The sequence below is a fragment of the Chiloscyllium plagiosum genome, chromosome 2, assembly GCF_004010195.1.
Source record: "Chiloscyllium plagiosum isolate BGI_BamShark_2017 chromosome 2, ASM401019v2, whole genome shotgun sequence".
NCBI lineage: Eukaryota > Metazoa > Chordata > Chondrichthyes > Orectolobiformes > Hemiscylliidae > Chiloscyllium > Chiloscyllium plagiosum.
Window position 1 is genome coordinate 91,935,099 of NC_057711.1, and position 24,966 is coordinate 91,960,064.

Genomic DNA, 24,966 nt, shown 5'->3' on the forward strand with positions numbered 1-24,966 from the left:
GGTTGCCATACTATAGGAAGGATGTGGAGGCACTGGAACGGGTGCAGAGGAGGTTTACCAGGATGTTGCCTGGTATGGTAGAAAGATCGTATTAGGAAAGGCTGAGGCACTTGGGGTTGTTTTCATTGGAGAAAAGAAGGTTTAGGGGTGACTTGATAGAGGTGTACAAGATGATTAGGGGTTTAGATAGGGTTGACCGTGAGAACCTTTTTCCACGTATGGAGTCAGCTATTACGAGGGGGCATAGCTTTAAATTAAGGGGGGGTAGATATAGGACTGATGTTAGGGGTAGGTTCTTCACTCAGCGTGTCGTAAGTTCATGGAATGCCCTGCCTGTAGCAGTGGTGGACTCTCCCTCTTTATGGGCATTTAGGCGGGCATTGGATAGGTATATGGAGGATAGTGGGTTAGTATAGGTTAGGTGGGCTTGGATCGGCGCAACATCGAGGGCCAAAGGGCCTGTACTGCGCTGTATTCTTCTATGTTCTATGTTCTATTTCGGGCATGAGCCCTTCTTCAGGAACGTCGATTCTCCTGCTCCTTGGATGCTGCCTGACCTGCTGCGCTTTTCCAGCAACACATTTTCAGCTCTGATCTCCAGCATCTGCAATCCTCACTTTCTCCTAGAATAACTGGATTACTCTGCTAAAGGGCTAGTGGTGAGCTGTTCAGGGAGTTGTGTTCCAAACATGAACAAGTCCTTGATGCAACAGTGAAGATCAAGTACAGGTGGAAATTTTCTAGTGAATGGCAGAACCCTTAGGAGTGCTAATATGCAGAAGGATCTGAGTGTGCAGGTCCACAGTTACTGAAGGTGGCAGCACAGGTATGTAAGGTAGTCAAAAATGGATGCTTGCCTTCATTGGAAGGGGCATTAAGTAAAAGGATAGACAAGTTATGCTGCAGCTTTATAGAATTTTAGTTAGGCCACAGTTGGAATATTGTGTACAGCTCCAGTCGTAACACTACCAGAAGGATGTGGATGCTTTGGAGAGGTTACAGAAATGTTTTACCAGGATGTTGCCTGGTATGGGGGATTTTAGCTATGAAGAGAGGTTGGATAGACTGTATTTGTTTTCACTGGAATGCAGGACTTTGAGGGGTGACCTGATAGAAGTTTATAAGGTTGTGAATGGCATGGATAGCGTGGAAAGTATGAGGCTTTTCCCAATTACTAGGGGAAATTGAGGACTGCAGATGTTGGAGAGTCAGAGTTGATAAAGCATGGTGCTGGAAAAAACACAGCAGGTCAGGCAGCAAGGAGGAGCAAGAGAGTCGGGTATAATCGTTCTTCAGACCTGACTGACCTGCTGTGCTTTTTCCCGTGCCATGCTTTATCAACTCAATTATTAGGAGACATAAGTTCAAGGTGCAGGGGTGGGGGTGGAGTTTAAAAGAAATGTGCAAGGTAAGTTTTTCACACAAATGGTGGTGAGTGCCTGAAATGTGTTGCCAGAGGAGGTGGTGGAAGCAGACACAAGAGCAGCATTCAAGAAACACCTGGACAAATGCTTGAATAGGAAGGAAATTGAGGGATTGGGATACTGTAAGTGAAAACAGTTTTAGTATGGAAAGGCAAAATGTGTTGGCGCAAGCTTAGAGGGCTAAAGTGCCCGTTCCTGTGCTGTATTGTTCTTTGATACTGAAGTTGATAAGATCCAGAACTCAAGAAGACAGTTCATTATCAGCTTCTCAAGAGCAATTTGAGGTGGGCAAAAAGTGCTGACCTTACTCGGACACTCACATCTCATGAGTTAATAATTTAAAAAATAATTAAGCTGCCCCAATATTTTGATTCCCAAGTTAACATGAATTGTGTAACACAGTGGTTCCACCATTAATCCATCTGGAACTCCTCTTTTCACCTTCTGCCAAAATGATAGCTATCCTTTACCACATCTCTGCTTTCTGAGTTCTGGCTAGCTATCCACACTGTTACTTGTTCCTGGACTCTGGATGCTCTAATCTGATAACTGTTCATGAACTGTATGATGTGGTATCTTATGGTAGGCCTTTTGAAAATCCGATAAATTTTCATTACCATATCTGACACTTTCTGTTACTCTCGCAATGAATTGGTCAAGGAAGACCAATTCATTGGTCATAAAGTCATAGAGATGTACAGCATCTTTACACAAAACAGACCCTTCGGTCCAACTCGTCCATGCCGACCAGATATCCCAACCTAATCTAGCCCCATTTGCCAGCACTTGACCCATATCCATCTAAACCTTTCTTATTCATATATCCATCCAGATGCCTTTTAAATGTTGCAATTGTACCAGCCCCCACCACTTCCACTGGCAGCTCATTCCATACCCGCATCACCCTCTGCATGAAAAATTGTCCCTTAGGTTCTTTTTAAATCTTTTCCCTCTCACCCTAAACCTATGCCCTCTAGTTCTGGACTCCCCCACCCTTGTCTATTTACCGTATCCATGCTCCTCATGATTTTATAAACCTCTATAAGTTCACTCCTCAGCCTCTGACACTCCAGGGAAAACAACCCCAGCCTATTCAGCGTCTCCCTGTAGCTAAAATCTTCCAAACCCGGCAACATCCTTGTAAATCTTTTTTGAACCCTTTCAAGTTTCACAGCAGCCTTCTGATAGGAAGGAGACCAGAATTGCATGCAATATTCCAAATGCGGCCCAACTAATGTCCTGTACAGCTGCAACATGACCTCCCAATTCATATACTCAAATTTCTGACCAATAAAGGAAAGCATACCAAACGCCTTCTTCATGATCCTATCTACCTGCAACTCCACTTTCAAGGAACTATCATTCCAGCAATGCACATCAGCCAGGTGTCTCTTTGTTCAGCAATACTCCCCAGGACCTTACCATAAACTGTGTAAGTCCTGCTCTGAATTACTTTCCCAAAGTGCAGCACCTCCCATTTATCTAAATTAAACTCCATCTATCACTCCTCAATCTACTGGCCTATCTAATCATGATCCCATTGTAATCTGTGGTAGCCTTCTTCGATGTTCATTACACCTCACATTTTGGTGTCATCTGCAAACTTCCCAGAATCTCACAATTGTTCCGGTGCAAATGGAGTGTCTGCACTGGCTATCCAATAAGAATTATGACTTGTCACCTCTTGTTTGCACACTACCTCACACATTGCTTTCCTAATACAGTAATCATCTGTTGAAAACCTCAATTGACTCTGACTGAATCACACTTCTAGGCATTACATTCCAGCACAACCCACCTGTTGCGTGAAAATGATCTTTTTCACCTTGCATTTGCTACATTTGCAAATCATTTTAAATCTGTGCCTTCTATTTTTTTGAGAGGGGGAACAGTTTTTTTCATAATTATTTTATCGAGACCTCTTGTGATTTTAAAATCTTCAGTCACATCTCCTCCCAGCCTCCTTCTCTCCAAGGAGAACAGCCCAAAAATCTCCAGTCTATCCTTGTAACTGATGTTTCTCATCCCTGGAACCATTCTTGTAAATCTATTCTTGTCTGAAATGTATGCTGATCAGCATTAGATTAATGGTTTTGAGATATTTTTCATGTTCTCTTTGGTTCAGCTTCCATAATTTTTCCTACCTCTGATGCTGAGCTAATTGAGCTTTACCTGCTACTCGATAATTCTTTGACATTATAACTTCTCTACTGAATTATTGAATATATCCAGCAATAACTGTGCCAAATAGAAACAAAGAAAATTTCACCTTTCAAGCCTGTATTCAATGTGTCATGGCTGATAAAAAAACAATTTCAGCATCTCACTCCCGCTTTCTCTCCTTGATTCCTTTAGCCACAAGAGCCATGTTTTGAATAAATGTAATGAACTGGCCCCAAAAACTTTCTGTGGGAGGTAATTTCACAGTTGCACAACTCTGAATGAAGAAATTCTTCTTCATTTCAGTCCTGAACAGCTTACCCCTTAGATCGTGACTCCTAGTTCCAGATTTCCCCAATATTAGGAACATCCTTCCTCCATTTAGCCTGTTCCTTCCTATCAGGATTTTACATATTTCTATAAGGTCCCCCCTTATTCTTCTAAATTCCAGTGAGTACAAACTCAGTTGATCCAATCTGTCTTCATATGTCAGTCCTGCCTTCCCAGGAATCAGTCTGGTGAACCTTCACTGGACTCCCTCAATAGCAAGAATGTTTTTCCTCAGACTAGGAGACCAAAACTGCACACAATACTCCAGGCGTGGCCTCACTAAGGCCCTGTATAAATGCAGCAAGGCATCCCTACTCTTGTACCAAAATCCTCTTGCTAAGGAAGGATGGTGTGCCATTAGTTTTCCTCACCGCCTGCTGCATCTGCATGCCAACCTTCAGCGACTGATCCACCAAAACACTCAGACCTTGTTGCATCGCACTTTTTCCTAAACTGCCACCATTCAGGTAATAATCTGCCTTCCTGTTTTTGCCACTAAAGTGAATAACCTTACATTTATCCACATTATATTGTATTTGCCAAACATCTACCCTCTTAGTCAGCCTGTCCAAGTCTGCTTGCAACCTCTTAGCATCCTCCTCACAGCACACACTGCCACCGAGCTTAGTGTCTCTACAAACTTGGAGATATTACATCAATTCCTTCGTTCAAATCGTTACTGTATATTGTGAACAGCTGGAATTCCAGCACTCAACCTTACAGTACCCACTCATCACAGTCTACCACTCTGAAAAGGACCAATTTATTCCAAATCTTTGCTTCCTGCCTGCCAACCATGTCAATGCATTATCTCCAATACCTCCAATACCATGAGCTTTAATTTTGCTTACTATTCTCCTGTCAAATACATTTTGAAAATCCAGATGCACAACAACTACTGATTCACTCTTGTATGCTTTACTGGTCATATCCTCAAAAACTTCCAGAAGATTTGTCAAACATGATTTCTCTTTAGCGAATCTATACTGACTTGGACCAATCCTGCCACTGCTTTCCAAGTGCTCAATTATTACATCCTTAATAATTGACTCCAGCATTTTCCCCACCACTGATGTCAGGGTAGCTATCTTATAATTCCCAGTTTTCTCTCACCCTGCTTTTTCAAAAAGTGGAGTTACGTTAGCTACCCTCCAGTCCATTGGGACCCTTCCATAATCTAGAAGATGCAGAAGATCAGGCTCTGGACTTATTGGGTTAACCCGATCAATTTCCACAATATCATTTCCTGACTAATAAAGATTTCTTTCAGTTCCTCCATCATGCTTGACCCTCTGTCTCCTCCCATTTCTGGAAGTTTATCTGTGTCCTTGTCGTGAAGACAGATCCAAGATATTTGTTCAACTAGTCTGCTATCTCCTTGTTGTCCATTATGAATTCACCTGATTCTAGCACTAAGGGAATTATATTTATCTTCACCAGTGTTTTAATCTCCACAAATCTGTGGAAGCTTTTGCAGTCAATTTTTCATTTTCTGCAAGGTTACACATGTATTCTATTTTTGCATTCTGAATTAAAACTTTTGTCTGCTTCTGATGAGTTTTACATTTATCCCAGTCTTCTGGTTTTGTGCTTTTTTCTGGCCCACTTATATGCTTTCTCTTTGGCTTTAGCACTATCCCTAATTTCCCTTGTTAGCCATGCTTGAGTCACCTTCCTTGTGCCAGACAGGGATTTTAAATTGTTGAGGTTCATCCGTATATTTTTTAAATGTCTGCCTTTGCCTCCCTTAAGAATCCTTGGCCAGCTTATACTAGCCATTGCATATCTCAGATGATCAACGGAGAAAGTGAGGACTGCAGATACTGGAGGTCAGATTCGAAAGGTGTGGTGCTGGAAAAGCACAGCAGGTCACGCAGCATCCGAGGAGCAGGGGAATCGACGTTTCGGGCATTGGCCCTTCATCAGGAAGGTGCGGGGTGGAAGGGGGCTGAGAGATAAATAGGAGGGTGGGATTGGGGTTGAAGTAGCTGGTAAGGTGATAGGTAGATGCAGTGAGGGGTGATGGTGATAGTTTGGAGGGAAGGATGGAGTGGATAAGTGGGAAGGAAGATGGACAGGAAGGACAGTTCAAGAGGGTGGTGCCAAGTTGGAGGGTTGGACCTGGGATGAGGTGGGGGGAGGGGAGATGAGGAAACTGGTGAAGTTGGCATTGACGCCATGTTGTTGAAGCGTCCCAAGGTCCCAAGCTCTAGCAAACACTCCTGCCAGGACATTGGTTCCAATGTTGCCCAGGTGCAGACAATCTGGTTTGTGCTAAACTGGTTCTACCTTCCTCTGAACCAGTTCCAATGTCCCAGCAATTTCAATCCTCTTGCACCATCGTCTAGCACATCATATTAGCTACCCTGCCATTTTCACTCCAACAAGCATGTAGCAATGGTAGCAGTCCTACTTTTTAGTTTAATTTCTAACTCCCTAAATTCAACTTGTAGGACTTCACCTTGTATTTTATCTGTTTATTGATGCCTATGTGCACCCTGTTCACCCTCCCCTTCCAGAATATCTGCATCTACTCTTAGACATCCTTGACCCTTGCACCAGTGAGGTAACATACCATCAGGTATTCTATGAGGAAGTGAGGACTGCAGAAGCTGGAGATCAGAGTTCAAAAGTGAGGCACTGGAAAGGCACAGCAGGTCAGGCAGCATCCGAGGAGCAGGAGAGTCAATGTTTCAGGCATAAGCCCTTCATCAGGAATGTGTATTCTAGTTTGCAGCTGCAGAAATGCCTATCTTTTCCCTGACAATTGAATCCACTATCACTCTGCCCTTGTTCCTGCCTCCTGTGCAGCAGACCTAGACACAGTACCATGAACCAGGCTGCTGCCACCTTCCCCTGGTGAGCCATCTCCCCCAAAGTATCCAAAATCTGTTTTGGAGAAAGGTGACTATAGGGGACCCCTGCACCATCTTCCTACTCTTCTCCTGTCTAGTACTCACCCATTCATTATCTTTCTAAGTAATTTTTATCTGCAACTTACTGAATGTTCTATCCACAATTTCCTTAGCCTTACAGCTGCTCCAAAATGAATCCTGTTGCAGCCCCAGAGCCATCACACGCTCAAAATGGAGCTGTAGCTGGACAAACGTCCTACATGTGAAGGGGTCAGGGACGTTGGAAGGATCTCTTAATTCCTGTATTGCGCAGAAGCACAATATGGCTCTGGGGTCTCCTGCCATTACATACCCTCCATGTTAACTTAACAAGAAGAGCAGCGAGGCCAGGATAAAATAAGAGAATAGAAAAACTACAGTCACCAGCCACTCATTAACCTGCTGGCTGTCACATCACAGTTCAATTTCCTTCTCCTTTGCCCTCATATCTCCAGCAGCTCCAGTAGTTTACTCCCCCAAGACTGCTGTTCATTTGTGCCCTTTTGTCTAGGTCTTGATCTCCTGACTCCACTCCTCCTAAAACTCCTCCCCTAAATGTCCTTATTTAGCTTAACTGTCAGCACTTCACCCTTGAGGCCTAATTTTTATTTATATATATATACCCTTGACCTGTTCTACTATACTCAACTTGTCCCAGAATCCAGTACAGTTACTTGTCACTGGCACCCACTGTTTGATGCTGTTGCTCTTGTTCTTGCTCGAGCATCAAGTCCTCCTCGATCCTCTTCACAGATATGGTGAGTGAGCTTCTCATTAGTGCCCACCGTTATCTCTTCCCTACAGTTTTTTTTAAAAATAGGTGGATACAAATTGGTGGAGAAAGTGAGGTCTGCAGATGCTGGAGATCAAAGTTGAAACTTTATTGCTGGAACAGCACAGCAGGTCAGGCAGCATCCAGGGAACAGGAGATTCGACGTTTCGGGCACAGGCCCTTCTTCAGGAATGAGCAGAGAGTGTTCAGCAGGAGAAGATAAAAGGTAGGGAGGAGGGACTTGGAGGAGGGGCGTTGGAAGAGGAGATGACCTGGGGTGTGCAGTGAGAGAGGGACTCACTGAAATCTTTGTAGAGAGAGGCAGAGAGCTTCTTCAAGGAAGGCATCCTTGTAAGAGGATTCGCAGTAGGTTGAAATCTTCGAGGAGAAAGTGAGATCTGCAGATGCTGGAGATCAAAGTTGAAAATTTATTGCTGGAACAGCACAGCAGGTCAGGCAGCATCTAGGGAACAGAAGATTCGACGTTTCGGGCACATGCCCTTCTTCAGGAATGAGCAGAGAGTGTTCAGCAGGAGAAGATAAAAGGTAGGGAGGAGGGACTTGGAGGAGGGGAGTTGGAAGTGGAGGAGATGCGGTGGAGGGCACCGTCGACCACGTCGCCTTCCTGACCTGCAGTCTTCTTGTTGACCTCTCCGCCTCCATCCTACTCCGACCTATCACCCTCACCTTGACCTCTTTCCACCTATCACATTTCCAACGCCCCTCCTCCAAGTCCCTCCTCCCTACCTTTTATCTTCTCCTGCTGAACACTCTCTGCTCATTCCTGAAGAAGGGCCTGTGCCCGAAACGTCGAATCTCCTGTTCCCTGGATGCTGCCTGACCTGCTGTGCTGTTCCAGCAATAAAGGATACAAATTGGTCCAGTGCAGTGGTCTTATTATCTTATCTTAGTTTGATTAATTTATGCATATTACTCTTCTTTGTAAGTACAACTTTATCATTTATAATCTCATCTTCCAATCTTTTGTTCACTTTGTCTGCCTCTCTCAAGCCTGTATTATTCAAACATAGCACACAATACTCCAAACAAGGCCCACAAATTTGTAGGTATTCATTACACTCATTTGCATTCAGTTTTTTCAAAGTATAAAAAGAAGCATTCTGACGCTTCCCAATGAGCTTTTCTATGAGTCCCACAAACTGTAAAGATCTGAATGTTTACACATCCACTCTTCTTCCCTCTATTTTAAATTCTATTATTCAGAGGTACTTATATTCAACCTTACGTTTTTCTTTCCTACACTGAAATTTAACAACCACTTACTTGTTTTGGCTGCTAGCTTATCTACATCCTCCTGTCACAATTTTCATTCACTCTAATTAGGCGTCAGCAGCAATTTCAATAAAATTCTCTCAATTCCCAAAACCTAATCATCAACATGTTCAAAAAGACAAAATTTAATTTTGGGAAATGGGAAATGCAATGAGAAAGGGGAATGTAAATTTAGTTTGATTTGCACAGTTATTTTCTTGTAACAAGTTGTTATTTCTTTGACATAGTTTTTCAACGCTTCTGTGTTTGTTTATGGAGGATTGCCTGGTGTGAAGTATATAAAAGCTTTTAACATTGTTTCTATAAGTGGTTGTGGTTAAATGACAGCTTTGAGAAGATAAGTGATCAAGGTATTTCAAAAAGAATATTAAATGGATTTTCAGTATATCCCTGACTTAAGATCCGGGCTGCTAAATATATACCTATGACTGTTCTGAGCTGTTGTGAACCAACAAGGATTGGGTCCACTCCATCGAAGCTACAGCTGATGTGGGGGAGGATTTGGAATTCCCAATTTTGAATGATTTTGTGCACAATAGATACATGGAGAAGGGTACAGAGGATGTATTGATAGCAGTGAAAGGTGTGTGCAAGATAGTGAGGGTATAGTGGATGCATGGGGCTTAGCGCATGGGAAAAATGGAGGTTACATGGTGGGGCAATATGGGAGATATGAAAAGACTCAGAGGGGGAATAGAGGATAAAAAGTGGCATGGAGGTAAAGTGAGGACTTGAGGGCATTATAGTAATGATTATATCTGTGCCAATATATACCACTAAATGGCAGATAGTCTTCAAGCCTGCCTAACTTTCCACTTGCCAATCTCTATTACCATTTTGATTTGACTGTCTGTCTGTCTGTCTGTCTGTCTCTCTCTCTCTCACACACACACACACTCTCAGGAAGAGGCCTTTTAATGGACACAGTTTTGCAGAATCAGGATATTTTGTGCTTTACGTTTCCTTCAGGAAAATCCAGTTCCACTGTTCCTTAAGAATATCTCTCTTATTTTGTCCCTCCCCGACCTTCATGAAAAATTATTTCCATGAATTTCCATGTGTGTCGTTCCAGTGTTAATGCACAAGAGCTCCAAAACCACCCCAAAGTATAAACATGGAAAAATTAGGAAATACAGGCGGCCACACTCAAAGATTGCTCAATATAAATGGGGAAATGAATCATGTTTCAGGAGTCATAAATTCACACCACAAAGTATTGCTATTTCAACTAGAAACTGAAAATGTATTCTTATAATAAAGTTAATTTTGGCAAGTTGTACGAATACATGTTATCTTTTCCTTCCTTGCAGAGCTGAATTACATGTGAATGAAGCAAAATCTTTGTTTCAGCCTTAGTTCACTGCAGTTGCCATGCTTCCAGATTTGAAAACTATCAAACCACCAAATATCATTTTGCACTTTGAGGGCACCAAGTGCACTGGACAAGGTCTTTGTATTGAAAGAATAAACCTAACACTTTGAAGGTTTCAGAATTTCTTTCAGAATATTTTTGCTCTGAGAAAAACATGTACACTCAATCACACAAAAAAAGCTATTCCCAACGTCAGACTATATCTCCATTTTAAAAAGTGTCAACGCCAATAGAGTATATAGAAAATAAATCCAGGGCAGCCAACTTATAATTAGAGTTCATTCAAATTAAAACTAGAAGTCAATAATCAAACTATTTTGTTACTTCCTCAAACTATTTGGACAATTTTTCCTCAAAATACATTTTCCATAATATTAAAAGTGAATAATTTTGGATAAAAGAATTAGGTGCAAACCTATATTATACTGTATTACGGTACTAAACAGTTTCTAATACAAGTACAAATATTGAGGATGGAACAGAAGACCAGCATGTAGGAATTCTAGCCTACTGCATCTGGAATTCTTTGTAATGATAAATTCGCAATCTGATTTGCACCATCTTGGCAATGTGCCACTTTTAAAGATAATGTGATTTCATTCCACATGCCCACATTCCCAATCTATACATCACAATACTTTTTGGAAATATTCTAAATAAATAGGGGAGAAAATTCTTTTGTTCTCAAAAAAAATTCTATAATATGCTCTGACATGGTCTGTAGATCTGCAAAACATTTCTTGCAATTGGCATCATCAGTGTTACTTACTGTGAACTGTGATGTGGACTATGAGTTGGAGACTGACCTAGAAAAAAGATTAGAACAAAGTTGATACCTGATGTGTTGAAATATTGGACAAATTAGTAATCAATGCCAATTTTATATTTTATCTCAAAAATATTAATCTTCCAGATATCCCCTAAGATATTCCCTTCAACTGTAGAATGATAGCCCAGATTCTGCAGTCAGTGGAAAACCTTATACTTACCCAAAGAATTTTTGTATGCCCTTCACTGCAACGCACAGTAGTTAAAGTAGTGATATTGACTACGTGACCCATGGATCACTTGCTACCCAAACTTCTCCTTCTAGCAGCACAGCTGCTGCCTCTGTCCAGCTCACTGCCTCATTGATTTGCTACCCCTGTTCTGCTGAACGCTTGTCACTCTTGCCCAAAACTCTCCATTCCACCACTTCTTTCACAGTTGCTATGAGATGATGGCAACTGGGAGGGTTGGCAAGAGGAAGGGAACATTATAAGTTATAAAAGATATTACAGCAAACCAACTGAATTCTGCAGCTTGCAGATGCACGGCACACTAATTGATGGGCAGAACTGGATTATTTCATACACACAGCACATGGGAGTCCTTAAAGGTGAATCCTCTGAAAGGCAAGTTTCTTATGCAGCACATATCATCCAAGTCTGGATATTATCAGATCTTGTTGCATGTGGACATGGATTGTTTCATTTTATGTGTTATGAAGGGGACTAAATACTGTGCAATCATTGGAGAACACCCCAACTTTCGATTTACTGATAGGGAGCCTTTAATAATAATTTTCCTCTATTTTGAATATTACAGTTGTTTAGGGCGGTACGGTGACTCAGTGGTTAGCACTGCTGCCTCATAGTGCCAGGGACCAACGTTCAATTCAAGCCTCGGTCGGCTGTCAGTGTCGTGTTTGCACATTCTCTCATGTCTGCGTGGGTTTCCTCTGGGTCCTCCGGTTTTGTCCCCCATCACAAAGATGTGCATGTTGGGTGGATTGGCCATGTTAAATTGCCCAAAGTGTACATTAGGTGCATTAGTCAGGGGTTAATGTAGCTAGAGTAATAGGGTAGAGGAATGGGTCTGGGTGGGTTACTCTTCGGAGGGTTTGTGTGGACTTGTTGGGCCAAATGGCCTGTTTCCACACTGCAGGGACTCTATGATCTATGAGAATGGAAACTCCTTCAGTTCAACCAGTCCATGCTGAACATAATCCCAAACTAAACTAGTCCCACCTGCCTGCTCTTGGCCCATATCCTTCCAAAACTTTCCTATTCATTTATCCATCCAAATTTCTTTTAAACAACAGAACAAGAGAATATGGACGAATAATGCAACATAGTCACAGAGAATACCATTCATGATTCTGGTAAGGGCCATTTTAGTTCTTCGGGCAACCTGAAAACTGAATTTTAACTGTCAAACTGTAGGTAGTGCTACAATTTAACAACAGTCTCTCTAATACAAAGAACAGCAAAGTGACTGGAAGTTAAGCATTATATTTTTAGGTATGCGTAAAATGTTTAGTTTTTTCACAAGGAATCAGGCTGCTTTATTGTGTGGAAGATGCTTTGTCAAGTTTGATGTGATACATTCCAAGTCTGTCTAACAAATTAGACTATATTCAAAGATAATACACAAGTATAGTCAAGGAACTAAAGCACTTTGCTTCTGACAACAGAGGATCTCAATGTTATCTTAGAAAGAAAGGCTAAAATTATTTACTTTTATGCTATGATAATCTTTCAAATATTCAAATCACTGATCAATTAGTTTAAAGATCACGCTATGGCTCTAACCACTGTAGGCTAACAGCATTTGCCAAATGCTCCTCTAAACCTTGGCTAACTTAGCGACGGGAACAAAGAAAGGTAGCATTTGCTGATGTCCTGTGAGCTTCTGCATGTTGATCTCAGTTAGAGAAGCTGAGCATAGTTGTAAACAGGGAATCAATTTTAGTTCTTGGTTTCAGGCGTGTGACCAGTTCAGCAGTTAGGGTTACAAGCAGGTATGTTGAAGAGCTTCGAATCAGCTCTTCCCGTATCAGCTGATCATACTGGCATTGTAAAGGATATATTGCTGTGGAAGACTAAGACATATTCAACAAAAATTAAACAACAAAGCAATTAACAGTGTAATCTGCGAAATTCCTATTTACTAATTTATGTGATTGGAAATTCATGCTAGAAGAATGCATACTACATCAGCTAATCAAATTCTACTGTTTCTGAATTTTTTATATAAATAATTTTATTGCATATTATTTAAAAAGTACATACCAAGTTTCACATAAAGCACCCCAGTAGCTGTGATGGTTTTATTGCCATTAGATGCAACACATTGGTAATAGCCTGTGTCTGTTGTATCCAGGTCTTGAATTCTAAGGCGAGAACCATATTCTGTTTTTCTTATCGTGATCCGTCTTGCTTCTTGAAAAACTGGAGCATCATTTTTCAACCATCTTATATTTGGAATTGGGTTGCCTGCAACTTTGCAGTGCAAAGTTGCAGTCTGTCCTTGTACTATAGTAATATTGTTCACAGGTGCCAGAAAGGTCAGAAAATAACCTGAAGGGAAAAATCAGAAATTAATATGTAAATGATCTGTCAAATACACTGAAATTTTAATTTTTGAGAAATCTACAAATGCATTAAGATGCATTGTTTATTATTAATTAGACTAAAAATGTATTCACAAAGTAACATGGCACAAGTAAAGTCATTAAAATTCCAGTGTCTTCAAAATACTGACTGAAATCCAGTTAAGATTGGTGAGAGTTTTAATTATACATTAGAATAGGCCAGTGTAGTGATAACCAACACAGAACATTATAAATCCACAAACATAGCTAATTCCCTTTTACAGATTGAACATAGCATTAAATACATCTAACTGTTTACTGAGGAGATAATTTTTAAAAATGCACCAGATGTTATGCAAAATGATTCAAGAAATCTCAATTTGCTCTTTTAACCAGGTGCTTAAAATTATTGAAAGAAGAAGCTTCAGAGAGAGTTTGCGCCTATTGTGATTACAGAAAGACAGTGTCCTCTACAGGTGAAGCAACAATAAGAAAAAGTCTAACAAAATAAACATACTGGAACTATTTCACAGATCAATTTACTTACATGAAGCTGCATATCTTTTAAAAAAACACAAAGAACAGTGGATGCTGGAAATCTGTTCTGAAGAAGGGTCACTGGACACAAACATTCTTTCCCTCCATCAATGCTGCCAGACCTGCTGAGTTTTTCCAGTGGATCTTTTCAACATTATTTCCCTGTACCTTCTCTCATTAGATTAGATTGCAACTTTCTCAGCATTTTACGCTTACACTTGTAGCATTTGGACTGGATTTTCCTGGAGTTGAGCCAACTCTGGAGATCTTTAAAAATAGTGTGGGGGACTCGATTCCATGGGTTCACCCCCTACGTTCAACAGATCCCACTTCTGCCAGAAAGGGACTGGGTATGAATTACACTGGAAGGAGACCTAAACTCAGCTGGGACATTTAAATTAGCGCCAAGTTCAAACAGACCCTATTATCATTGCTCCAAGGACCTGCTGTGTGGAAGTTATAAATTTATGGGGTTGATGTAAAAGTAGTAGGTGAAATTCTAAAATCTTTTATTCAGACTTGGGAACAAGGTATTAGAAAAGTATGATCACACAAAATCAATGATAGTTTGTGAAAAGGAAATAGAGCTGTCAGGTGGTGTTTTTTAGGGCATAGTTAAGGGGAAATCAGTGGATGTGGTATATTTGGATTTTCAAAAGTATTTCATGAGGTATTATGCAATAAGTCATTACGTAAAATTAGGACTCATGGAGTTGGGATAATAGGCTGAGGATCGGTTAATGGTTAGAAAACAGCGAGTTGGAATAAATGCAAAATTTTATGGTTGATAGGCAATTACTAATGATATGCTTAACCCTCAACTATTTACAGTCCACATTAATGACTTAGTTGTGGGGTTAGAGTGTAACATTTCCAAGTTTGCTGACAATATATATGTGATGAGCAAGATGCAAAATGTTTTCAGAGGGATGTGGACAGGTTAGGTGTAAGGAAAATAAAAGAACAGAATTATTTTGAAATGGCGAGAGTGAACATGTTTGCATTTAGAGGGTTCAGCATGTCCTTTTACGTGATTCACAAAAAACTGGCATATGGTATAGCAAGCAATTACGAAGGCAAATGGTAGCTTTTCTTACTTGTCCACAAGATGGCAATGGAGTAGGACACTTCAACTGGAGCTTATCCGCTCCATCTGTTCATATTCTGTTTGTTTCTCTTTTATTTCTATTTTACCTCTTTAGCCAACTATTCTCCCTTCTTGGCCTTGGATCTCCCAACTTTGGACCTCCCAGTCTCGGGACTTGCAGCCTCCAACCTCGTGGCCTCGGAACTCCCAGCCTCTGAACTTGCAGCCTTGGAGTTCTCGAACTCTAACCTCGCGGCCGCCAACCTGGCTACCTAAGAACTCTTGGTCTTAGAACTCCTAGCTTCAGCACAAACCCAGCGAGGCGGCCTCTTGGCCCAGCATGGTGGTCTCTTGGTCCAGCTTGGCAATTTGATAGCTCAGAAGAGCATTCTCTCAGGCTGGCCCGGCATACATTCGGGTCTAGCGTGGTGTCCTCTCGGCCCAGCATGGCAATTTTCTAACGGATCAGCATGGTGGTCATCGGGTATTACATGGCAGTCTCTTGGGCTGGCATGGTCTTGGTGTAGACTTCTGGTCTTGAGGTGATGCCAGAGTGATCTCCCGGCCTTGTGAACCCTGTGGTGAAGCCAGGCGCTGTTTGGATCAGAGCCCAGTGCAGACAGGAGACTACATATCAATATAGACTGGGTTGGAAGTCCATTTCTCTGTACTTTGTTTTCTCCATTTTGTAATTTATCCCTAAATCTGCAATGTTTGACTATTTTTTTACTTCTCTATTTTTTCAAGAACACTAACTGAAAAAGCTGTACCTCGAGACCTTTGTACCTAAAATGATGCAATAAGCAACTTGCATACTTTTCACTGTACTTATTTGATAAAGCTAGTTCTAATTCAAAAGGATTTAAGTACAAAAACAAAGAATTATTAAAATTATTATGCAGGGGAGTGGTGTGACCTGGAGTACCAAATACAATTTGCTCTCTTTAACTAAGAAATCCATATTAACACAATATATTGTGCAATAAAGGTGTACTGTACTGGTGCCTGGGAAGAAATAATTGTCCTTTAACAAGAAATTAAGTGGATTTGGTTTATATTTCCTGGAATTTACAAGAATGAGAGCTAATCAAAGTGAATCATGGAAGTTTTTTATAGCACTTGAGAGGCACATACAGCTGAAATCTTCCCTCTTGCTGGAGAATCTAGAACTCCAAGGCATAGCTTCAGAATAAGTCGTCGGCTGTTTAGAACCAAGATTTCTTCACTTTTAAACGGCTGTGAACATTTGGTATCCTCTAATTACACCCTCGAAAGGTCAAGTTGCTGAGCATACAGATGTCAATATCCTTTGGGTACTAAATTGCAAATTAGGGGATTCAGTGTGAAAGATATGCCATAACTCTCTTGAAAGGTGGAACAAGCTAAACAGCCACGTAGTCTAGACCTGCTTCTTTCCCCTATGTTTTATGTCAGCATAGAACTGGGAAAAAAAATAAGCCAAAGGACAAAAGAATGAGAATATAAGAAGGATTACTAGATCATGGCTCTATTGGGAATATAGCTTAAATGTGGACAGGAAGGGGATCCAAACATTGCTGGTCACAGTCTATTTAAAATTAGGAGAAAAAAAAGAGATATTGGGGCCTAGGGGATATTGGGCAGTGGCTGAAAGTACAAAACATGAATATTTCAATTAACAGAAAAGACGATGATACAAAAGAGGAGCTTTATAACACATGCCAGAACACAACTGAAAACCAGACAGAGTATAGGAAAATCCAGAAAGCATCAAAGAACAAAGAGGGAATGTGAAAAAGTGAGTAAGCAACATAAGGGATGATGTAGTGGTAATGTCACTGCACCACTAATCCAGAACCTCAGTTGAATATTCTGGGGACCAGAGTCCCCATACAGTCATACAGCTGTACAGCATGAAAACAAACCCTTCAATCCAACTCATCCATGGTGACCAGATATCCTAAATTAATCTAGTCCTATTTACCAGCATTTGGTCCATACCACTCTAAACCTTTCCTATTCATATACCCATCCGGATGCCTTTTAATTGTTGTAATTGTACTAGCCTCTACCACTTCCTCTGGCAGCTCATTCCCTACATGTACCACCCTCTCTGTGAAAAAGTTGTCCCTTATGTCCCTTTAAATCCTTCCCCTCTCACCTTAAACTTATGTCCTCTAGTTTTGGACTCACCCAGCTCGGGGAAAAGACCTTGGCTATTCAACCTATTGATGCCCCTAATGATTTTATAAACCTCTGTAAGATCACCCCTCAACCTCCGATGCTCCATGATAGGTGGTGACATCTGAATTAAATTTTTAAAAATCTGGAATAAAAAGCTAAGCTAATGATGGTCACGTAACTACCACTGATTACATTTAAAACACATTTGACATATTAACGTTCTTTAGAGAAGAAAACATGACATCCTTACCTGGTCTAGCCTACGTTTGACTTCATACCAACAGCAATTTGGCTGACTTCAATGATTCTCAAGTTAGTAAGGAATTGGCCAATTCAGTGATGGTCACATATATATAAGCTCATAAATCTTCTATTAAAGAATGGTACCGTCTATTATATAATGTAATTAATACCCAAAATAGTTAACTGACATCACATGTTAAGCTTTGCTTATAAAGGACTGTTTGTGGGAGAAGCCAACCAGTATTTGATGTGTATCCTAAAAGTTCTGCATGAAATCAATGTTTTAATGACTGGTCTCAGTGTTAACAGTATGTAGTTAATGTGTATTTAAACTTAAACTGAGCCAAATATTTTAACAAGACACAATCATGTATTTGAGATGTAATGTAAGTAGTTATAAGTAATATGCAATCAAACTATTCACTGTTCATTATGATTGAGCTAATCAATGGGTTATACTTATTGCAGCAAGGAGGACTGATGGCAATAAATCTACCTATGGCATCCCAGATGGTTCCAGAAGAAAGATGATGGCAGAGGTGAGATCCTCTGTCTACCATTATACATAATGGCCAGTTAGGGACAAACAAGGGAATCCTCTTTTGGATACAAAAGGCTTGTCTGAGGTACTAAATGAATACATTCCATTGTTTTACTAAAGAGAAGGCAGATGGCATATTGGATGGTATAAAAATAAATTAAAAAGGTGTAAAGGTTGGGAGTACACAAAACAAGTCACCCAGTCCAGGTGAAATTCATTTCTGGAGAGGAATTATGGAAACTGAAAAGCTCTAGCCACAATCTTCCAATCTCATTAAATCTGGTAGTAATATCAAACGTCTGAAAGGCACTAAATATTATACACTGTTCTAAAAAGGGAGGGATTTGAACTTAGTAAATACAGGCTGGTCACCAAATGTCAGTAGTAGAAACCATTGTTAAAGTCCAAACTAATTCTTATATGAGAACTTTGAACGAAGCAAAGGGACTAGCAACTTTTCAAGGAATGGATTCTTCAAGGAACTAGAACCCAGAAATTAAAGGGACAGTAACAATTTAGTTACATAACTGGCTCAGGGCTAGTTAGAACTTTACTCATGAGCAGATGAGTTAACTGGAGACAAGTTTGCAGTGGGATTCATGAAGTGTTCTTTTTGTGTACAAACAACTTTGATTTGGGAATATGGAGCACAATATCCTAGTCTGCAGATGACATATAATGTGACAACATAGGAAACATTGCTGAAAGGGTGGCGTAATCCAATTCCATAGAAATAATAGGTTGAGGTTTATGCTTGCTTGCAGGTGGGATTTGAAGTCAGCAGCATCTAGCTGTGCAACCCATCTGAAATTTTACAGGGTAGGAACAGATGGACTTCCATGGAATTAATAGTCACTTAAAAGCTTCATTGCTTTGACACCAACATTATATCCATGCCATGGGGGAGTGACAGCCACATTAGTGGGTGCATTAGACTGATCAGAGGCACACCCCACAGGATATCTAACTCTACTTAATCCACCCTCCCTACATTTCTCCACTCACTCCTCTTACCAAGATCCCTGATCCTCATACTTGCCAGGCTCCTTAACATTTGGGATTGTTTGTATTCCTAGCATCAGCTCTTGGTGACACTGTTGTGGTTGCACAGCTGGCCATTAGTCTGCTTTTCTGAAAGTTTTCCAAGGCAGGACTTTCTCCTGAGAAAGAGGCAAGTTTCATTTCTAAGTGATTAATGCTGTATGTGGTGTTACTTCAACACATGGCAACCATCAAGGGAACCTATCCCACCACTTTTCGCTGAAAATATGAGCACAGAGAATTGGGCTGAAAAGTGGGGAGAAAGGGGAGTGCCTGGGCCATGATAATCCATAAAATTCAAGCCCATGAAAAGTGATTTGCACATCTACTTAATGCAGCCTGATGTGCAGAATTATTAAGCAAAACACAAAATTTGAAACTAAGTTGGACAACCCTTTCAAATGGCAACACATCCACTTTCTATGCTGTAGGATTCTGTGATTCTAAAAGGTATGTGGGAGATAGAAATTGAGAAATGTGTGGTTGTCATGGAAATGAAGGGGTGGCACTGTGACTCAGTGGTTAGCACTGTTACTTCACAGCGCCAAGGACCCAGGTTCGATTCCGACCTTGGGCAATTGTCTGTGTGGAGTTTGCACATTCTCGCAGTGTCTGCGTGGGTTTCCTCTGGGTGCTCTGGTTTCCTCCCACAATCCAAAGATGTGCAGATCAGGTGAACTGGCCATGCTAAATTGCCCATGGTGTTAGGTGCAGTAGTCAGGGATAATTATAGGGTAGGGGACTGGGTCTGTGTGGGTTACTCTTCGAAGGGTTGGTCTGGACTTGTTGGGCTGAAGGGCCTGTTTCCATAATGTGGGGAATCTAGTCTAAAATAAAGCAGAGTTTGGAGAGATGAGACATAACTGTCAATTTTGAAAAAAATAAAGTTACATAAAGGCCACAGGCTAAAAGTCAAAGTCATGAAAGGCTTGACTACAAATAATACTTTAAAGACTGATACTTAAGAAAAGTAAACCTGTTCTTCACAAGACCATCATAAATACAATGGTCTAGATTTTCTGGTGAGTAAATGAGGGGTTAATTATATACACCATAATTCAGTAGAAAATAGCAAGTGACTAGCATGCACAGTCAATGCAGAAATCAAGATTTGCTGTTGAGGTTGCCTGTTCCTGCATTGGTTTTATAAGAACAATAACTTTTGGAGAGGCTTCTTATTCAAACAGTCTGAAGTTACTGTGGTTAACATCACCAGAAAATGTTTGGGCTTTTTATTTAGATTAGATTACTTACAGTGTGGAAACAGGCCCTTCGGCCCAACAAGTCCACACCGACCCTCCGAAGAGCAACCCACCCAGACCCCTACATTTACCCCTTCACCTAACACTACAGGCAATTTAGCATGGCCGATTCACCTAACCTGCACATTTTTGGATTGTGGGAGGAAACCAGAGCACCCAGAGGAAACCCACGCAGACACGGGGAGAATGTGCAAACTCCACACAGACAGTTGCCCGAGGCAGGAATTGAACCCGGGTCTCTGGTGCTGTGAGGCAGCAGTGCTAACCACTGTGACACCGTGCCGCCCATTCATTTTAACATAACTAATAATTTAACAGCTCATAATTATTACCAAAAAGGTGTGTTGGCATAGAAATTTATGTTTAGACGTGTAGAATCTCATGCATGCAGATTTTAATTATTAATGGACATTAGACAGTTTTAATAAAGAACTCATTCTCAATTGTGCTTGTTTAATGCATCTTTCTTTCCCTCTCTTTATTCACTTTCCATGCTTGCTTTGACCTTGAGTTAACAATAAAAATTGACAGTTCCTGGTTTAAACTCTGGCTGGTGCATTCACAGTATTTTAATCTGATTGTTTAAGAGAATGTACAGTCCCAAAGTTTCCTCAGAACTTTCAGCTGTGCTACAATGACTTTGTAACCAAAACAACTTCCAGTGCAAAATCCTATAGAAAACCTATGGGCAAGTCTAAACATAATAGTTAGTTGGTTCTACACATGCATTGCCAAAAACAAAATTCAGGCAATTTTATCTATCATTGTTTTGTTTCAACAATCTCTAGGGAATATTATATCTTCTAGGAGAATAATAGCTCGGTGGGTAACTACTAAGGAGATGGAGGTGCAGATTTGGGATGATTGATACTGATTACTGAGCATTAATAAGGGCAAATATTATTGCTGCTACACTAGCAATATATACCTGACGTTTCTTTTGTCTTTCAAAGTGAGATGCATACTTCGATTAGCGCTCTAAGCTTAACAGACAAATTAGCATTTGATAAGTGGCACATTGTATTAAAGATTTTATCACCCTCCACATCCAGATCCTAACTTCAACACATTCCTAAATAAGAAAAATAAACTGTATTTCAGAATTCAAGACTGTTGAAAGTTTAGGGATGCATTCAAAACCTTTAGCAAGAAGTGAATATCATATATGCGTAAAGGAGTTAAGGATCTAGCAATGTAATCCAAGCAGCTGGCAGGCAGATTTTGTAATTCCAGGCTGAGAGAAAGAGCCAAAAATGTTTGCTTTGCTTAAACAGGCTGTTTCTACAAAAATGGTTGATCAAGGTAAAATCCTAGCAAACTACGAGATTAGGCAAAAATTCAAATCTTTATCTTGAAAGTATTTTGTTCAATGACAAATTTCTTAGTCTGGACATATAAAAGGATCTGTTTGCTTTCAAGTTATTTGTAATGGAAAATCATGCAAATCACGAATAGTTTATGAGGTTTATTGAGGTCAATTTAATAGAGCTTAAATTATCCTCTCTGGCTCTCAGAAGAGTGATATTCTGTACAATGTACTGCACAGGTTGAGTCTGAAACCAGACTGTGGAATATTCATAAAAAATAAGTTCATGACCAAAATAATGATAATGCTGGGTAATCCAAGATGGAGGACGGGAAACATTTCTGGCTGTAAGAGCTGCTCCTTTATTTTTTGAGGTATTTTAGGTGTTGGAGGTGATTTCCTCGAATTCCAGGAGCAGCAATTACTGTTTTATATGCTGTTACATTGTTTTGAACTTTGGAAAAAAAAGGCAAACCAACAGCAGTTTAAAAAGGGAGAAGAACAGACAAAGGAAGCACTTGGTGAGGACAGTGCAGGAGAGAGAGAGACAGAGACAGAGAGAGAAAAAACCTGCACAGTTACTGCCTTTGCTGTTTTAAATTCAAAAGTCACTGGACATGGAGTGCATCTGGAAAAATTAACAAACAGTGAAATTCACAACTAATCTTGGAGGCTCTATTGGGTGAAGTTCACAGCACAGAATCAGATAAGTTAACTGTTATTTTAAGTCTGTCCAAGAGAAAGGCTGTATTAATGAGTACAGTGGGTTCTTTCTTGATTATATGTTTTTGGAGATAAGTCTCTTGATTAAACTTGAAATATAAGCCATAGCTATTAACTTAACCTGGTGCAGTGTTTTGTAGAGGAATAAGACGGTGTTATTTTCTGGGTCTGTAGATTGTGAAGGAGCAAAAATGGCCTTTCAGTGATATGTACTTGTCAGATGTGGGAGTTTAAAGAGAGTTTAAGGTTACTGCGGATTATATCTGCCATAAACGCTGTTGGATGCGAATCTTATCAGATCGAGTGGATCGGTTAGAGAGACAGATAGAAGCAATGAGGAATTTGCGACAGCAACAGTATGTGATGGATGGCAGTTATAGGAAGGGGGGAAGTCTCAGATACAGTCACATCGATGGGTTAACTCCAGGAAGGGTAAGAGAGGGAAGGAGTCTTTGTGAATTGCTGTTTTGGAAAATGTAGGGGGTGATGGATTCTCAGGGGAACATAGCACGAACTGCCAAGTTTCTGGTATTGAGAACTGGCTCTAATGCAATGAGGGGTACGTTGGCTTCCAAGAGATCAATTGTGTTAGGAAATTCTGTAGCCCAAGGTACAGACAGACGTTTCTGTGGCCAGCAGAGAAAAAGCAGAATGGTGTGTTGTTTCCCTGGTGCCAGGATCAAGGATATCTCAGAGAGGGTGCAGAATGTTCTCACGGGGGAGCGGGGCCAGCAAGAGGTCATTGTCCACATTGGAACCAATGATATAGGAAGGGAAATGGTTGAGTTTCTGAAGGGAGATTACAGAGAGTTAGGCAGAAATTTAAAAAGGAGGTCCTCAAGGGTAGTAATATCAGGATTACTCCCAGTGCTACGAGCTAGTGAGGGCAGGAATAGGACGATAGAGCAGATGAATGCATGGCTGAGGAGCTGGTGTATGGGAGAAGGATTAACATTTTTGGATCATTGGAATCTCTTTTGGGGTAGAAGTGACCTGTACATGAAGGACAGAGGGCACTTAAATTGGAAGGGGACTAATATACTGGCAGGGAAATTTGCTAGAACTGCTCGGGAGGATTTAAACTAGTAAGGTGGGGGGGTTGGACCCAGGGAGATAATGAGGAAAGAGATCAATCTGAGATTGGTACAGTTGAGAACAGAAGCGAGTCAAACAGTCAGGGCAGGCAGGGACAAGGTAGAACTAATAAATTAAACTGCATTTATTTCAAGGCAAGGGGCCTAACAGGGAAGGCAGATGAACTCAGGGCATGGTTAGGAACATGGGACTGGGATATCATGGCAATTACGGAAACATGGCTCAGGGATGGGCAGGACTGGCAGCTTAATGTTCCAGGATACAAATGCTACAGGAAGGATAGAAAGGGAGGCAAGAGAGGAAGGGATTGGCATTTTTGATAAGGGATAGAATTACAGCTGTACTGAGGGAGGATATTCCGGAAATACATCCAGGGAAGTTATTTGGGTGGAACTGAGAAATAAGAAAGGGATGATCACCTTATTGGGACTGTATTATAGAGCCCCTAATAGTCAGAGGGAAATTGAGAAACAATCTTGTAAGGAGATCTCAGCTATCTGTAAGAATAATAGGGTGGTTATGATAGGGGATTTTAACTTTCCAAACATAGACTGGGACTGCCATAGTGTTAAAGGTTTAGATGGAGAGGAATTTGTTAAGTGCGTACAAGACAATTTTCTGATTCAGTATGTGGATGTGCCTACTACAGAAGGTGCAAACCTTGACCTACTCTTGGGAAATAAGGCAGGGCAGGTGACTGAGGTGTCAGTGGGGGAGCACTTTGGGGCCAGCGACCATAATTCTATTCGTTTTAAAATAGTGATGGAAAAGGATGGACCAGATCTAATAGTTAAAGTTCTAAATTGGAGAAAGGCCAATTTTGACGGTGTTAAAAAGGAAGCATACCTGACATATGCTTCCTTCTTTTTCTTAACCAAACCCTCAATTTCTTTAGTCATCCAGCATTCCCTATACCTACCAGCCTTCCCTTTCACCCTAACAGGAATATACTTTCTCTGGATTCTTGTTATCTCATTTCTGAAGGCTTCCCATTTTACAGCCGTCCCTTTACCTGCGAACATCTGCCTCCAATCAGCTTTTGAAAGTTCTTGCCTAAAACCGTCAAAATTGCCCTTTCTCCAATTTAGAACTTCAACTGTTAGATCTGGTATATCCTTTTCCATCACTATTTTAAAACGAATAGAATTATGGTCGCTGGCCCCAAAGTGCTCCCCCACTGACACCTCAGTCACCTGCCCTGCCTTATTTCCAAGAGTAGGTCACGTTTTGCACCTTCTCTAGTAGGTACATCCACATACTGAATCAGAAAAATTCTTGTACACAGTTAAGAAATTTCTCTCCATCTAAACCTTTAATACTATGGCAGTCCCAGTCGATGTTTGGAAAGTTAAAATCCCCTACCACAAC

The 24,966-nt window shown here is 40.7% G+C and overlaps 1 protein-coding gene across 5 annotated transcripts in view; it reads right to left on the minus strand.

The window, feature by feature from the left end:
* Positions 1-24,966, minus strand: part of ror2 (receptor tyrosine kinase-like orphan receptor 2) — a 419,702-nt gene that overhangs the window by 47,779 nt on the left and 346,957 nt on the right. For all 5 annotated transcript variants that reach the window (XM_043714229.1, XM_043714222.1, XM_043714214.1 and 2 more), the window contains 2 exons: positions 13,299-13,586; positions 11,015-11,051 (listed from right to left, as the gene is read on the minus strand). In XM_043714229.1, coding sequence (XP_043570164.1) covers positions 11,015-11,051; positions 13,299-13,586 — 325 coding nt within the window. The remainder of the gene's footprint in view (positions 1-11,014; positions 11,052-13,298; positions 13,587-24,966) is intronic.